Source organism: Micromys minutus (genome assembly GCF_963924665.1).
Source record: "Micromys minutus genome assembly, chromosome: X".
Classification (NCBI taxonomy): Eukaryota; Metazoa; Chordata; class Mammalia; order Rodentia; family Muridae; genus Micromys; species Micromys minutus.
This window is the reverse complement of record NC_137970.1, coordinates 57465888-57483352: the sequence shown is the minus strand read 5'-3', so window position 1 is coordinate 57483352 and position 17465 is coordinate 57465888. Positions and strand designations below refer to the sequence as shown.

Sequence of the window (17465 nt, the reverse complement as noted above, 5' to 3'; positions counted from 1 at the left end):
TAGGAGGGAAGGAGGCAATCGTGGCCATTTTAGGGCAATTATGAGGGTCTTCTGTGTAGAAGGTTTTGAAAGATAACAGAAATAACACAATGCTATTATTCTATTCAATTTTCATGAACAATAGCATTTCTGCTTGTGTCTTAGGTGGCTCAGAAAACTGCAGGAAACTCAGACATACAAAGAGCAGCAGAGTTTCAGAGTGAGGAAGGAACTACAATAATGGGAAACGGCTGTGTTTCATTTCATCTTCTTAGTGCTACTTAGGCAATTTTTCTCTACGCCAATATATTCCTAGTATGAAAATATAAAACTGAGTTAGGAACTGGAATCTTGGAAATATTAACTTTTGATAATTTATGAAAGAAAAATACTTGCATAATTTTTGTAAAATATTTACGACGTCATTGGGTCTAGAGAACTAATCAATCTCAAGAGATAGGATAGAACTTGAAGACAGCTCTAGTTCTTATAGTTTTTACTTACTAAGCTTTAGTAGAAATAAATATATAATGAAACCATGAGAAAATGTGGGAAAGTATAAGAAATTAGTATAATTCAACTTATAACAGAGCTAAGCAAATTCTGCTTTGCAAACAGACTTTCAACACTAACATTAAATAAATTATAAAATCATATATTATTGTTCACAAAATGACTATATAATATTCACTATGAAAAATGTTCCTTATTTTTATTTTTGATAGCTCCAAGCTACCAAGTAATGATAATTTTATGTAGTTATATGGATTTAATTTTTCTTCACAGGAACTCCACTCTCCAACAGTGAAAGTTACTACATATCCACAAACCACCATTAGGAGATACATAGTACAAAACCCTGAGCAGGTAAGGTATCATGTGATCTCCTTTTCCAGTAGATAAGTAAGTTAGTTATCAGATCCTTCAATGCAGATCACTGACCTATCTTCCAGTTAGAAAGTGCACCTCTAACCATCAATATAGAACTCTATTTATAATTTCAAGTAACTATATACCCATATAGTCTGACAAAGAGACCAAAAGTTCCAAGCAGCTTGGCAGTTATAAAACTTTCATTTCTATAGCCCCACCCTATGCACTGTAAGGAACTTTTGTGCACTTTGAAGCAGAGCTAAAAGGGACAAAGGTCTTCACATGCTTCTCATAAATTCTACCATTGGGAGTTGGAAGATTTAGATTATTTGGACTTGCCTTTCAGATGTGGACTAGGAAGAAGGAAATTAAAAATTAAAAGTTTAAAATTGTTTTATGTGCTTGTAGCCTGTGAGGCATGAATTAATGTACTTAGAATTAAGCCTTTTAAAATTTACATCATTCTAGTTTTTACTAAGATAAATAATCATTTTTACAAAGCATATATTCCTCTCTATCCAACTTGAGAAGAATATTAAGAAAATGTTTCTTATAATAATAAACCTTCCTGAATGTACACACATAGATGCACACACATCGATCTATAGTGGCACCAGAATGAACAGAAAGGGTCTGTTTTGTTGTTTGCTTGTTTTAAGAAATCAATCTCACAAAAGAAACACTGTGATATAAATAGAGATATGACATTTTCCCTTTACCCTTTATTTCTCCATTATAACAAGAAACAATCTTTCTCCTGAAAGATTATGTACTCCAGCTGAAGAAAGAAAACAGTTAATCCAGAGCCTTTCTCCTTGGTCACTAATCTAGGCGGTATGGAGAATATACTTCCGCTAATACCTGTTCTACCTCTTATTTTTTAATTTACTTATTAAAATAATGTTCTCAGGTCTCCTTAGCTAAGTATGCTGCTAGTTGTGTATGCATGTCTGTGTGAATCTGTGTGCACAGAGGATCTGGGTAAGGGGATGATTGCTTTGGATATTTGCTTGAGTTTTCATAAATTTGTGTAAACATTGAAAGAGGATGTGATTATAGCTAAAGCAGTTGCCTGCTTCTTCTTTTGCATAATCAAATATTTAAGCAGCAAGTCTGAAAACAGGGGCAAGGTGGCTGGACAAGGAGCAATGAGGAGAACCTTAGTAGGGATATTTCCCTACCTTTGTCCTCTACTACTCCCCCTCTCAATATAATATGTGATGAGAATTGAATGCATTCTATCTGAATCCAGCCTATAACACTGGCTTCTTACAAAGGCAGCATTTCTTGTACGTTCTGTATTTACATACATCTTATCTTCTGCATTTTTTTACCCACTTAGTTGTCCTTATATTTACATAGTTATGTATACTTATATATGTGCATTTATGTGTATCCTTGTATACATTTACATGGGGAGGTGAGAAGTTAACATCTGGTGTGTTCTTTAACCACTCTTTGCTTGTCTTTTTGAGACAAAGTCTCTTACTGAACCGAAAGCTCGAGTTTAAGACTACCCTGCCTGGTCAGTGAGCTATGGAGCCTGCCTGCTCAGTGAGCTCTGAGGATCTATTTGTCTTTACTTCCTCAGGGTTAAGATTATGGATAAGATAACAGGACCAGATTTTTAGTGAATGCTGAGCATCTGCACTCTGGTTTTTATGTTTACACAAGTGGTTTTATCAACTGTGCCATCTCCCCAGCCTGGAACTCACATTCTTTAAAATATATTTTCTTATTCTTCAGAAAACTTTAAATTTGTAAGTGCTGCAGGAACACAGAGCTACAAAGTGACAATGTTGCAAATGAAGTTGAATAATACAGAATAAGAAATAGCAAATTAAGGACAATGCACAATGGACCTTAAATGATTACCAGATTAAATTATGTAGCTACATATTTACTTATGCACTGAGCTGTTTACAAAGGCAGCAAAATTAGAAGTATGTGTATAAGTAAGGACATAGTATTAATACTAGGAAAGCTCCTCTAAGAACCTATTATCTCAGGCTATTTTGAACTATTAGCATTTTCTCAGGAAGATCTAACAGAAGAGTGAAGAAAATAGTCATTTAAGGATTAGAACTCTGTCCTTTATTGAACAATAAAACAAGTTTCAAGCACATGCTTTCTAAACAAAAATAACCTAACTGGTTTTTTAAAATAGCTTTAAATATATATATATATATTTAAGTGGATTACTTTTGTATTTTGTACTTTTGAATCTTTAAGGGAGAAGACTCAGTTTAATTGCAATGTTTACTTACAATAAGTTGAGCCTCTTAAATTGTAACCATGCCTTCTTTCACTTCCTGGCTTTTCTAAGCTTTACTTCTTCTTGGAATTAACCTGATTTGAGCCACTTCTTAATTATGATTCCTTCTATCACTATTCAGTCTTTTTATTTGAGGTTGCTTCTGATTTTCTTTATTCTTGGTTTGTATTTATAGTCATGGGTTTATGAATGCTGATTTTCCTTTTGATCCAAAATGAAGAAAATACACCCATTTCATTAGTGGATATAATCCAGCTGATTATATCAGTTTCATTAAGTTTCTCATTGCAATGCTCCTGATGTTGGGAAAATACTTTATAATAGCAGTTCTCAAACTTCCTACTGCTGTGACCTTTATTGTAGTTCTGGGTACTGGAATGTGTGTATATCTGCATGTGGGCGGTCCCACCAGGAGATGGGTGGAGGATCAGTGTCTCAGTTACCAAGGCCATTGGAAATATGTGTTTTCTGATGTTTGTAGGTGACACCCTGTATGGGTCTACAGTAGTAATTTTATGGGGGCTTTGCTACACCCCTTTTTGGTCATATATCTTCCAAATATAAAAAAGCAGAAACCTGGTGTTTTTATTAACACACTGCAAGCCTAAACTGGGCAGATTTTGAGCTATTCTAACCTATATCCCAGACATACACCCCGTGAAACTTGCCAATTGCGTTTTCCTCTGTTCCAAGTGTGTCCTCAGAGTAAGCTTCTCTCATGCTAAACTTCTCCTCCTTTGTTCTTTCTTTTTCCTGGTCCCTACCTGAGACTCCCCTACTGGATCTAAAGTTATATGTCTCTCTCTCCCCTGCCCAGTCACAGGCTCTAGCTCTTTATTTTCCAACCAGAGATTATTGTGGAACATTTTTTTATAATGCATTAGTCAATATAGTCAAAACTGTCAATATATGGACTGTAACCTGATGTTTGGGTACAGAACTAAACACCTGAATACACAGCACACAAGAACAACCCCAGCATGGGTCACAACCCACAGGTTGTGTCAAACCACTGCTTTATAGCCTTAAAATGGAAATAAGGAAAAAAGGTATTTCTCATAAACCAAAGGTGCTTACATTTTTGTTGGTAGAGTGTGAAGTAAGGTATGACCACAATTAGCTGTATAAAATGCACGGTTGGATGAGTGATAGATACTAGTAGAGAAATGAAAATTGTCTTAGTTTTCTGTTGTGGTGACAAAATACCTTGACCTAGGCAACTTATAAAAGAAAACATTTAATTGGTGGCTTTCATATAGTTTCAAAAGGTGAGTCCATGACCATCATGGTAGGAAATATGGCAATCAGCAGGTAAGCATGGTGTTAGAGCAGTAGCAGAGAGCTTATAACTGGGTGGGATGTCACCCTGAGGGTATCACTACTTTTATTGCATTTCCCTATATCTCTTGTCACAAACTAAGATTTCAACACTACATTTCTTAGTGCCTCCTTTCTCTTGTTTCCCTTTCTCACTTCACATCTGCATGAGAGAGATCATTTATATGCCATAGTCAATACTAGGCTGTATCAAAATCTCCTCTTTCAACAAAACTAGTCTGAAACCCTTCAGGTTAGCCTCAGCAAAGTCTTAATACAAAGGCAAAAAGTAGTCACATTCATTGTTAAAATACACTAAGAATAACTGTTAGCATAGTTCCTAATACTGTTTACCTCTGAAACCAGTTGAATATTACCAAGGCAATAATAAAAGAAGGAGATTAGTTTGGTGGCTTATAGTTCCAGAGGATGAGTCCATAACCACTGAAGCAGGAAGCTTGGCAACAGATAAGCAGTCAAGGCAGTGGAACAATAGCTGAGAACTTGTAACTTATTTACAAGGATTAGGCAGAGATGGTGGGGGGAGGGAGAGGAAGAGGGGGAGGGAGAGGGAGGGAGAGGAGGGGAGAGGGACAGAGACAGGGAGAGAGACAAGGAGGGGGGCACTAACAGGAAATGGTGTAGAGTTTTGAAAGCTCAAGCCCATTCCCAGTGTCATATTTCCTCTAATAAGATCACATCTCTTAATCCTTCTCAAATAGTGCCAACAAATAGGGAACAAGTATTAAATTATATGAACATAAAGGGGCATTCACATTAAAACCATCACATAGTTTGACTAGAGAACATATTTGCTTTGTGGGGAATATCAAGGAAAGGTTTGTTTTGACATATAATGTACAAGTACAATTAACATGATATTAAAATCATTATATTCATAAGGAAATTAAAATTTAAGTAAGTCTGCTTTGTTCATACCTTCACAAATTCTTTTCTTTTCTGACAGCTAATCTGGGTATAGTTTTTATAAGATTTTAATACACACTGGTTAAGTAGGCTGGTTGGCAGAAAAAAAGTTAATGTGGGCCTAAAGGCTTGATAGGTGTGGTTATGGTGGCCTGAAAGAGAAGATTAAGAAAAATGTGAAGTAGTTGGTGTATTAGAGAAAAATACTGTGAGGTTGGCTTGAGCTAGTAGAATCTGAGGTACATAATAGAATATTAGTGAATATTTTTAAAATGACACTGCTAAAGGTCACATTTGAGATGGAAGTAAGAGGGTTGGTATCTAAATTGTACCACCAAGGATAAAGGCAAGGGTGGGATCTCTGTGACATAATGGAGAGGGTTAAGGTCAAAACCTTCAAAAATGTCTATTTCAAGTGAACAGAAGGACAAACCCACTGGACAAAAAAATGTCTTCTCAGAGAAAGTTTGAAAATCAGAATAGCTTCTAGTTCCATCCATTTGCCTAGAAATTTCATAAAATCGTTTCAATAACTGAGTAATAAGTACTCTATTGTGTCAATATACACAATTTTTGTATCCATTCATCTACTGAAGGATATCTGGGTTATTTCCAGCTTCTGGCTATTATAAATAAGGCTGCTATGAACATGGTATCTTCCTGAGTGAGGTAACCCAGTCACAATAGAACACATATGGTATGCACTTACTGATAAGCAGATACTAGCCCCAGAAAGCTCTGAATACCCAAGAAACAATTCACAGATCTCATGAAGCTCAAAGACAAGAAAGGCCAAAATGTGGATGTATCAGTCCTTCTTATAAGGAAGAATGAAACACTTATGGGAGGAAATACAAGATCTAATAGTGGAGCAGGGATTGAAGAGAAGATCATTCAGAGACTGCCTCAGCTGGGGATCCACCCCACATGCAGCCACCAAACCCAAGCACTATTGCTGATGTCAAGAAGTGCTTACTGACAGGAACCTGATATGGACGCCTCCACAGAGGCTCTGCCAGAGTAATACAGATACAGTTCTGGATACTTGCAGCTAATCATCAGACTGAGCAGGGGGACCCCAATGAAAGGACTGAAAGAGCTGAAAGGTTTTGCAACCCCATGGAAAGAACAACATTGTCAAACAACCAAACACTCCAGAACTCCCAGGGACTAAAACACCAACCATTGAGTACCCATGAAGAGACCTATGGCTCTGGTTGCATATGTAGCACAGGATAGCATTGTCTGGCATCAATGGGTGAAGAGGCCTTTGGTTCAGTGTAGGCTTGTTTTCCCAGTGTAGGAGAATGTTAAGGTGCTGAGGTGGGTGTTGGTATTTGGAAGAGGAAGAACCTTCATGGAAGCAAGGAGATGGGGAGAGGGATAGGAGTGGGGAAAAGGGGTTAACATTTGAAATGTAAACACAAAGAATATCCAATAAAAATTAAATTGAAAAAAAACTAAAAAGAATATTTTAATTAAAAAACAGAATAAATGAAGCAAATAGAGGGAAATACGACTAACCATATGAAATTAACACAAAGTCAAGGAGAATAGGTATGAGAGAGCTTTGATGGTTAAGAAAGTGACAGTGGTATTTCAGACAACAGGTTTTTAATTTTTAATTGTTTATTTTATTTATTTACATTTTAAATGTTGTCCCCCTTGCCAGTTTCCCCTGTGCAAACACCTTATCCCATCAACCCTCTCTCCTGCTTCTATGGGGATGTGTCCCCACCCATCCACCCACTTCTGCCTCCCTGCCCTAGCAATTTCCTATGGTCCATCCTCCACAGGACCAAGGGTTTCTCTTCTCTTTGATGCCTGATAAGGCCATCCTCTGTTACATGTGCAGCTGGAGCCATGGGTCTCTCCATGAGTTCTCTTTGGTTGGTGGTTTACTTCCTGGGAGCTCTAGGGGGTCTCATTGGTTGATATTGTTGTTCTTATTATAGGGTTGCAAACCTCTTCAGCTCCTTTAGTCTTTCCCCTAACTCCTCCATTGGGGTCTCAGTGCTCAGCTGGATGGTTGATGGTTGGCTGGGAGCATCCACATCTGTTTTATGTTCTGGCAGAGCCTCTCAGGAGATGGCTATATCAGGCTTCTGTCAGCAAACACTCCTTAACATCAAAATAGTGTCTGGGGTTGGTGTCTGCAGATGAGAAGGATCTGATGGGGTGGTCTCTGGATGGCCTTTCTTTCAGTCCCTGCTCCACTCTTCCTTCGTCCCTGTATTTCTTTTAGGCAGGGACAATACTGGGTTAAAAATTTGGAGCTGAGTGGGTGGCCCCATCCCTCAACCTGGAGCCATGCCTAACCTCTATAGATTCTCTCTCCCCTATGTTGGGTATTCCAGCTAATGTCATCCCTTTTGGGAACCTCTTGATTTCCTGGCATCTGGGACTCTGGTTTGAATATGCTTGTGGAAGCAAAATCCAGATGCAGGAAGTTAATGGGTAGACTTCTCAAAAGGAAATGGAGGAAATAAGTGGGGGAGGTGCTTTTTTTGAAAAAAAAAAGTGGTCAAAGGCAAGAAAAACGGTATCACTAGAGGAGGAAGCTGTATCTTAACGACCCTGTAAGATTTTTGATAGAATGAATTAGTACCTGGGAAGGAAAGAAACAAATGAGATAAAATTTTGAAAGAGAAAAGAGGGAGTAAAATTTCAGGTACACATAGAAATAAGACTTTCAAAACATAAAGGTATGAATTCCTCTTTGAGGAGCTGGAAGGAACAGAAATTAAAGAGTACTTTTTTTGTGTGTGGAGAAACGCAGTTAGTTCACATCACTATGTTATCTTGATTTTCTCTGGAAGGACAGGAGAGGGGTGAGCAAGCATGAGGCAGGGATTGTGAAAAAGAAAAGGCCTTAGAACCACAGGAATGGAACTTGATTAATCCAGGTATAATCACAGAACTTGAACGTGATGCTTGAAACTAAATAACTTAAGCATGTAATCAACAATTTTTTTTTTTATTTTGGTTTTAAAAAAAGTTTCTCTATTATAGCTTTGTAGCCTGGGAACATTGCAATAGATGTTGTGAATTACATACTTTGTTGAATGTGAGAACCACTGGCAGGGGTTTTGAAAGTAACAATTAAAGTTATAACATCAACCATTTTGAAAACACCTGCTAATTTTTAGGGTGGATTTGGCAGCAAATCAAATGTAGAGACTGAAGAAAAGGAGATACCAAAGCAGTAAAACTGTTGCGCTCCTCCAATGCTAAGAACTCTAAAATGCTTGATTATAGTTATCTAGCTAATTTGTTTTTCGACAGTAATTATTCCTATGAATATTTTTACCTTCTTATAAATTTGGTAAAGTAATAATCTAAATTTAGATGAATTTTCATTGTCATTTAAGTCTTGAAAAAGCACTCATAGACAGATTTAAAATGAACTGCATTTCACAGAGAAGAAAATCTTATATTTTCATAAATTCACTTTTATGTTTTAGAAAATTCTAAATCACCAAGATAAGAGTAACTACTCTCCCTTTTCATTTAATAATCTGTTCATCTACTATGGAATATTTATGGCCAATTTTTTTGCCTTCAGAATAGTCTATATTGTATAATTTAAATTGATATCCTAGAAATATTACAATGCTTTTCAGAAAACAGTTTTAACATACTAAAATATTATGATACTACATATTAAAAATCAATGTACAAAAATTGATAATACCTTAAATTTATTTTACATGATCGAGGATACTTTATAAATTATTCTTGTGAAAAGCACACTGAGCTGCAGAGAAGGTTAATGGCTAACATGAATCCACTGCCTGTAGACGAAGAAAGAATGGCAAAGTGTGCTATAGGCACCAAACCTTCCTTTTCTATTTGCCCTGCTTCCACTGATTATTTGAAGTCAGAGTCAGTGGATTCATGGCAGCTAAAATTTAATCTGTTTTGTATTTCTTATCCACTGATATTTCAAGAATGTTTGTGTTCAATTTCTTACTAACTTGCTGAAAATTTCTGTCTGATTTTTATGGTATTCCTCTGTCTTGATTTTAAAACTTCAAAAGACTTCCCTAGTTCTTGGTCATTTTTTTTTTTAATTTTTGTCTTCCCTCACATTTTGAGCAATTGTGTGATTACTAACCAACTGTTCATTGAGAAATCTGGGTGTGTAGATTTGAGCTGCAGAATTTCTTCCCTTAGTAACAGACTTTTAGGTTAGTTACTTTAAGAACTGAGAGTAATTACAATATTTTCCAATCAACAATATTTGCCATATATTAGCATTTAATCTACTACACATGCATTAAAAATAAATTTATACATTTTCTATTTTGTGTCAAATCAATGAACAAAACAACATCATGACTCAAGTGAAAATCCGAAGAAAGGAAAAACCAGGCATGGTGACACTCACCTTTAATCCCCTGATACTTGAAAGCAGAGGTAGGCAGACACCTGAATTCGAGGCCAGCAAAATATAATGAGTTCCAGGACAGACAGGAAGGACTATAGTGAGACCCTTTATCAAAATGAAAAAAAAATGCGGAAAAAGAATGTAATGTTCACTACATTTACTTTAGACTCTTTGTCTGTTTTTTTATTACTTTTTCAATCTAAGACACATCACAGGCCTTTATTTTGTTGACTGACATCTTCTAAGTACTTGCTTAATACTACAGCAATCTATTTGATTATATGGAGATACGGTGGTTCTTAAAGCTTCTGGCCTGTCCTCAGTACTCAAAACGTATGTTGTACTGAGAATCTTAGCTTTGATTATCATCACAAATAGTGATTGTATACTTCAATAACATACAAAGCAAGACCTAGAGAAAAATAGTTAAATGCACTTCTACCTACTAAAAGGTTCAGTAAGTTCTATGGTTTAGACTAAATTTTATTTATTCTAAATATCTCTACATAGACAGATGCCTGCCTGTGACCACAGTTTAAACGTTGTCAACTTCGTGCTAGACTACTTTAGAAGACATATTTTTCTTGTGTCATGCCTTAGATTCAGTAGCATTAAAGCAGCTCAAGCCCAATCTACTTTATTCTTCTCACCCAGAAAAATGAAGGTTATCTTTCCTATGTCCTTCAGATCTCCTGGGGACAACCAGTAAAAATAGGAAGAATTCAAATTATTTTCATTGATGAACTATTTTTAAATTGTTTCTTTCTTCTGGAAAAAATTATTGATGAATCATTCCATTCTCTTCCTAAAATCTGTTACTACCTCCGAGCCTAGTACATACCATTCATTTGTGGGAGTGCCTATGGAAACAGCACTTTTTAAATCAAAACATATTATTTAATCTCTTATTAGGAAACATTGTCTCCTTTTCTAAGAGGAGGTCAGTTCTTCCCAGGAAACAATGTAATTTATGAAAAAACAATAAGAAAAGTGGAGAAGCTAAACACAGATCAGGTAAGTAATATTCATTTTATTTATTTTTTTGTTTTGTTTTTTCGTGTTTTTGAGACCTTATAATTTTGTTTTTCCACAAATTTTTTATTAAAAATTCTATGTATTTACATTTTAGATGTTATTCCTTTCTCCTCCCATTGCCTCCATGAAGGTAAAAGGGATTTTATAAATATATAAATAAATTTTGAATTATGAATATTTTAATAGAATTGAAATAATAATTAATTATAACTACCAGGCAAGACTACTATGAGTTATAGTATGTCATCTTGTTTATGGTCATTCATTCTATCCTTAATAATTTTATGTTTTATTATGAAGCTCACTTTACTGAAAGGGAATATGAAGTCACAAAAAAAGTTAATGGTAGAAACTAAACCTAATATATAGTATATGCTTTCTAATATATATATATATATATATGTGTGTGTGTGTGTGTGTGTGTGTGTGTCATGTATATATAGCTTTAAAACTAGTTTACAAAAATAAGAGGCTATAATGTTATCTACATTATTTTAATATGCTCAGATTTAAATTAATAGTATGTATTAACAGGTAAGAAAATCTTTGGAAAGATATAGAAAGCTGAACCTTTAAGTCATATTTGAATTAGGTAGTTTAAGGTGAAAGAATTGTATTGTCTCACAATTCTACAAAGAAGAAATCAAAAAGGACTGTGTGGGGCAGGACTCTCATCCTTCTGGAACTGTCATGAAAGAAACCCTTTAATTCTTAGTTTATTTAGCTTGTGGCACCCTCAGGCATTCTTTTGATTGCATAATAACATTCCAACCTTTTTCTTATCACATGGTGCTCTATACAAGCATCTTCACTTCTGTATTCCTTTCTGCATGGCTGACTCTGTGTAAAATCTCTATTTTTTATGAGGATATTGCTCATATTGAGTTGGATCTCATCCTAGTAACCTTAGCCTAAGTGGATTTTATTTGGAAAGACCATATTTTAAAGAAAAGCAAATGCTATATTTCTGGAACGTAGAACACGACCATAAATTTGGAGTGTGGGTGATAATTTAGGATATAATAGGTTTGAAATATTACAAAATCAGTCTGATAAACAAAATTATATTTTTCATATGTAAATAAAACACACTGAAAATGTATAGGATTTTTCTTTTAAACTTCTTGGCATGAAAACATGCTCTATTTTTATAAGAACTTATTGGCAATTGTTAGTAGAATTGTAGGAATAACATGCTATATATCAAATACTCCTTATTTCTTGCATAGTAAAAATGAAATGACATAAATCTTCAGAATGATAACATCAAAATGTCTCCCTTTTGGTTTGTCAGTTATGCTAAATAGTGTTTCTAAAGACATGGTAAAATAAACAAAAATCTTCTCGAAGATTATGCTATCAAGTAGAAAAAAAATAATCACTGGTTGTTTTCGATCTCCCACATAATTTCTAAAGGTGTTAATTTACATTTGTATTTATTTCACTGGGCTATTAAAAATGATAGATTTTATACCTTTTTAAGTAGTATAGGAGAATTTGGGGTACAATATTTAATGCTGCTTTCAAATTTCTATTTTAATGAGAATGAATTGATTTTCCACTTTATAGTCTCTAAAATACAGTGTTCACTATAATATTGACTATCTTACCACTCATGTAGCTTAAAATATTAAGGAAGAAAAATTTTAAGAACACTGCTTTTGCTTACTGTTGATATTAGTATTCATTTGTGCTAATGCTTTTTCACTAATGATTTTAACCATTTGGGAGTTTTGTAACTACCATGTACACTGTACAAAGTACAATTACCTGTACTGTAGAACAAAGCATACATTTTGTTTTGCCATTTCCTCAATGATAGGGGCTATACCGCAGCATGGTAGAGGAAGCCAAGGTCCAAACAAAACAATGTACTGGCACTAGTCCAATAATAAAGAGGCCTCTGTAGTAAAGTTGGTAAGGCAGTTCTAATAACAAGTTAATTGTCCTTTCAAACAATTTGTATTTTACATTGTTTTTCCTCCTCTATTTAAAGGAATAACCCATGAAAAATCATAATTGTTTGATATTCTGTACTTTTAAATGTAAATTATGATATTCTTCAAAATATGATCACAATATGAACATTTTCCTTTAAAACAATGACTTCAGTACTTGAGTATAAGAATTGGAGCTAGAAATCAAGTGTAGGGACTTCTGTGGATGAAGCTCTGAATTCTACCTTACTCAAAACTAAAAATAGTAAATACAATTCTTTTCAACACCCAAACACTACATGATGATATTTCATAACATAATGGAACAGAAAATATATTTATCTGTTAATTTGTAGCAAAGTCGATTAAAGCATATGGTTAGTTTTCTAAACTTCAAAGATCTCAGTGCTAACACACTTGAAAAATGAGTCATATCTAAACAGTCTAGAGAAAGGAATGCCAAGAACTGATTCTATGGCCTTTATATATCTACAGAGGCAATTTCTATTCACAATATATGCCTCCTCATATATTACTCTTTATTTCAAAATATTTTAGGCACATACGGTGCAATTCATATAGAGTAAGGAGTTTCAGACTATACAAAGAATATTTAAAACAATACAAATAATATTAATGGTAATTGGCTTCTCTATGTGAGCCTTCATGATTCTAGTTTCCTTTTGCAGATAGTCACTCTTGGAAGTTTATCACTCTATTCATATAAAAGGAGATATGTATATATATATATATCTACATATATATATATATATATATATATATATATATATCTACATATATATATATATATATATATATATCTACATATATATATATATATATATATATATATATATATATATATATATAATTTTACATGTTAAACCAGAGGGGGAATATTGTATTCATTATTCTGCAAATTGGTATCCTTTTTTCTGACATAGTTTGAAAATTGTTGTATATAAGAGTCTAAACTGTTGAATTACATTACTTTTTAATAAGAGTCAACTTTTTACAGTCAAAAAAGAAAATTTATACTCAATTTATACTTTCAAACTTGAGGATATGTGAGCTAATGTAACATTATGACTAAAACTTGAGTGTTTTTCCTTTGACAGCAGACTTACTAGCTTTCTCTTTTCGAAGCAGAATAACAACACCATACTGTGGAAATGTTCAAGTCTGCCTGAAGCCCTCTCAATGAATACATGCAAATCTTCGTTTCCTTGTGTAAAATAGATTGAGTTTAAAAGCAATTTCCATATTGTTCTGCACTCAATATAAATGACCCCTGTACCCTTAGATTCTGAGGAACAAATAAGGAATTCCAGTCACAGTTTCATCATTGTTAATTCTGTCATCTTTGGGAGAGTACTCATTTTTATGTGCACATTTACTGAGATAAATGACAATAACATTAAAGTATATTGTGACAACAATGTTATAATAAGACTAATATATATTTCTTGCAGACAATTCATTTACTCCACAGTGAAACTTAATATAAGCAGTATTAGAATAAAAGTATCTGATAGAAAGACTTACATTTTCTGGATTAAAAGCACCAATCAATGATTCTTAATGTTTTTTTAAAGCTTTTTCTCAAGTTTCACAAGCATAAGTTCATTGCCTCCCCAACAGAGATGCAAACATACTTCATGATATTGAAAATCATTGTATTATATTTTTTTCCTAATTTAAAATTCTAATTGGGTAGTACATTACCTATTGAGTCATAAATTTTAAAGTATTCGTAATAATTTTAGACTTAAGTACAACTAAAATATCAATTTAATTAAAACATGACATTTTATGGCTTATTTGGCTAAGTATTTTGATGGTCATAGCTACTGATTAAATAAAAACAAATTTTAGTAAAATTTTCTTAACATATAAATTAAAAATATTACTAGTTAAAATTACAAATTCTACACCTAATTATTTGTTGTGGTTTTTCAAATTTGTTTCCAATCCTTTTTTGATTTGTAGTAGTTCTGATTTTAAGTGGCTATATTTTGACTTGTTTTTATGTTTTAGGAATGCTGTCCTCAAATTCAATGCCATCATCATGTCATCCAGCAACCCCAGATCATCCACTCGCCACATTGTCAACAGTCACATTCTAGCCATCAAATCCAATGTATAACAGAAAATGATTCAAATGTTGGGCATGAATTCTTTCATGGTGGGCCAGGCCAAATACATGAACAGGTAAGAACAATCAGTTCAATATGTACCAAATTAAGTGAGTTCTTAAACATGTCTTACTCCAGTAGTCTAACACATTCAATTTTAATCCAAACATTGAAGAATTATACCAGAGATATTTGTGTTTTAACAACATTTTAAAACAACTATTCAGACTCCATTCAAAAGCTAAAATTCATTCAGGTTCATTAATTAAATGGATGAAGTTATGGCTCAATTCATGAATATTTAATTGTGACTGATAAATGATCCTTAGAAATGAGCCCAAAGATTGTTCAGCAGTACACATTTTCACAAGATATGATATTTAAATGAACAACAAATTAGAAATGCTGTCATCTGAGATGATTGTTAATGGTAACATTTTACCAGCTTGTAATTAGTTGCTGTACATATTCTTTGAGAATATATTATACTAATTTAAGTCAGACTGTTCTTATTCTTTATTGTGTATTATAACAAAATAGAAACCAAAACTTAGTTGCTAAGGAGAAACCTCCTTGGATACAATCTTGAGTGACTAATTTATATTGTGAAGACTTTGGAGTCTTGTAAACATCTGCTGCATAAGTGGTAATAGGAAAAATATTTTCTTCAATCTAGTATAAGCTAACAATTATGACTAAAATAATTTAGAGTCAAACATCATTATTTCTTACTCCAATTTCAAATTGACCTCTCTTGTAAACATCCCTTAAAAAATAAAAGAATAAGAAAAAAGAAAACAGCTTCTAATAAAGAAATTTGTATTGATTTATATTAAATGTACATGGTATTATTTATGAGGATCAATGTTTATAAATACATATGTTGACCATATTTTTAAAAAAAAACTAAAAATAATTTAAAGTTCATGTTGGTCCAATATTTTAAAAGGCTTAAAATGATCTTTCCTCTGACTGTCTGCATGGAAACTGTAGAGCAGTATGTGAAATTTCTTCCATTACATAGATTGATAATGACAAAATACCCATGTTATTAGATTAAATCATTTGAAATCATTATTTTATAGGTCATAATTGGCCAAAAAGAAGTACCTCTGTACAGTTCAATTTGATTTTTATCAGTATAATTTATTAGTTTCTTCTAATAGGGACAAATGGTAGGACCTAAAATTTAATTCAAAGCAAAATGTTGTCATCTTCTTTTGGGAGGTATAAACAATGTTTTGGGAGCAAAAGAAAGAAGAAAGGCCAAAAAGTGAAAGAAAATGAAAAACCATTATGCTTAATCGTTACACACCAAGAAAACTTTGACTATTTCCAGGTTACATCCTGTTTTACATGTACTTTATGCTCGTTGTAACTAGTGAGATTTTAATGCACACTATCAAACCTTTAAAAAAATAAAGTACTGACAAAAATGTATTCATATACTTTTATGCAAAAATGCTTAAAATCTGTACATTTATCTTTGTTTTTTTTAAAAATAAAGTTGTTCAATTAAAAAAAAGATGTGCAGATAACTGTTAGAGCAAAAAACACATCTAAACTGTCAGTGTTAAGAAGAACAAATTTCCTAACTTGATTATCAAAACAAGTGAGAGCCATGATTGCAGGAACATCACAGAAAAAATGATGGATCATATTGGACTTGCAGAAGGAGAGAGTGAATATGTCTGCTATATGGATGGAGGCGCTTATGAAACTGATGACAAAAGAACCAATGATTATCCATGTATATACACTTGTAGTCATGATGGTGGCATAGTGTAGGGGCTTACACACTGCTGCATAGCGATCATAGGCCATTGAGGCCAACAAGTAATTCTCCACAGTAACAAAGGATCCAAAAAAGAACATCTGAGCAGCACAGTCATTGTAAGAAATGATCTTGTCTCCTCCAAGGAGCTCGGTCATGACTGTGGGGGTGACAGATGAAGAGTAGCATAAATCCACCAGAGAAAGATTACCAAGGAAAATGTACATGGGGGTGTGGAGCTGAATGTCCAGGACAATCAGCAGAATCATCCCTACATTTCCCACCAAGGTGATGGTGTAGATGAGAAGGAAGGTGATAAAAAGGAGGAGCTGTAAGTCTGACTCATTGGTGAGTCCCAGCAGAATGAACTGTGTCACTTCTGTCCTGTTCTTCATTATTGTCATCTTATGAGCATTATATTCTCCATAGTAATAAAAAAGAAAAATACAATAACTTGAAAATTCCATGGAACTTAAAATTATAAACTATATTGTTTAAAATGGTTTTTCATACATTAATTTGATCATATTTTCCCCTTCTCTGAACTCCTCCCACATCCTTCTACTTCTCTCAGTATGGCAATTTGTACTTCTACACTGGAGGAAACTATTGTGAGCTTTAGAATTAATTTGGGTGAATCAATTACACACAAGTCAAATTTATGTACTTTAATGAAATTCAAAATTTTATGTATTTGTTAATTATGAGATGAACAATTTAATAAATTAGTTAATATGAAAAAAAGAAAGATCAATCATCTAAATACTTATTAAGGGTATGTTGAGGTAGAAATTGACTTAGACTGAAAAATGAGCATCTCCAC

General features: G+C 33.6%; 2 protein-coding genes across 2 annotated transcripts in view; one reads left to right on the top strand and one right to left on the bottom strand.

Moving 5' to 3' along the window:
• The window catches only part of POF1B (POF1B actin binding protein), a gene marked incomplete at both ends in the record, with an annotated part of 61753 nt that overhangs the window by 18225 nt on the left and 26063 nt on the right, over nt 1-17465 (top strand). Inside the window, 3 exons of the mRNA XM_080910120.1 lie at nt 766-846; nt 10674-10775; nt 14771-14944. Of these exons, the coding sequence (XP_080766246.1) occupies nt 766-846; nt 10674-10775; nt 14771-14944 (357 nt within the window). The remainder of the gene's footprint in view (nt 1-765; nt 847-10673; nt 10776-14770; nt 14945-17465) is intronic.
• LOC308415793 (olfactory receptor 5B3-like) lies at nt 16384-17046 on the bottom strand (the record flags this gene model as incomplete). The annotated part of the gene is made up of 1 exon (XM_080910854.1): nt 16384-17046. The coding sequence occupies one exon, from the start codon at nt 17044-17046 to the stop codon at nt 16384-16386; it is 663 nt and encodes a 220-aa protein (XP_080766980.1).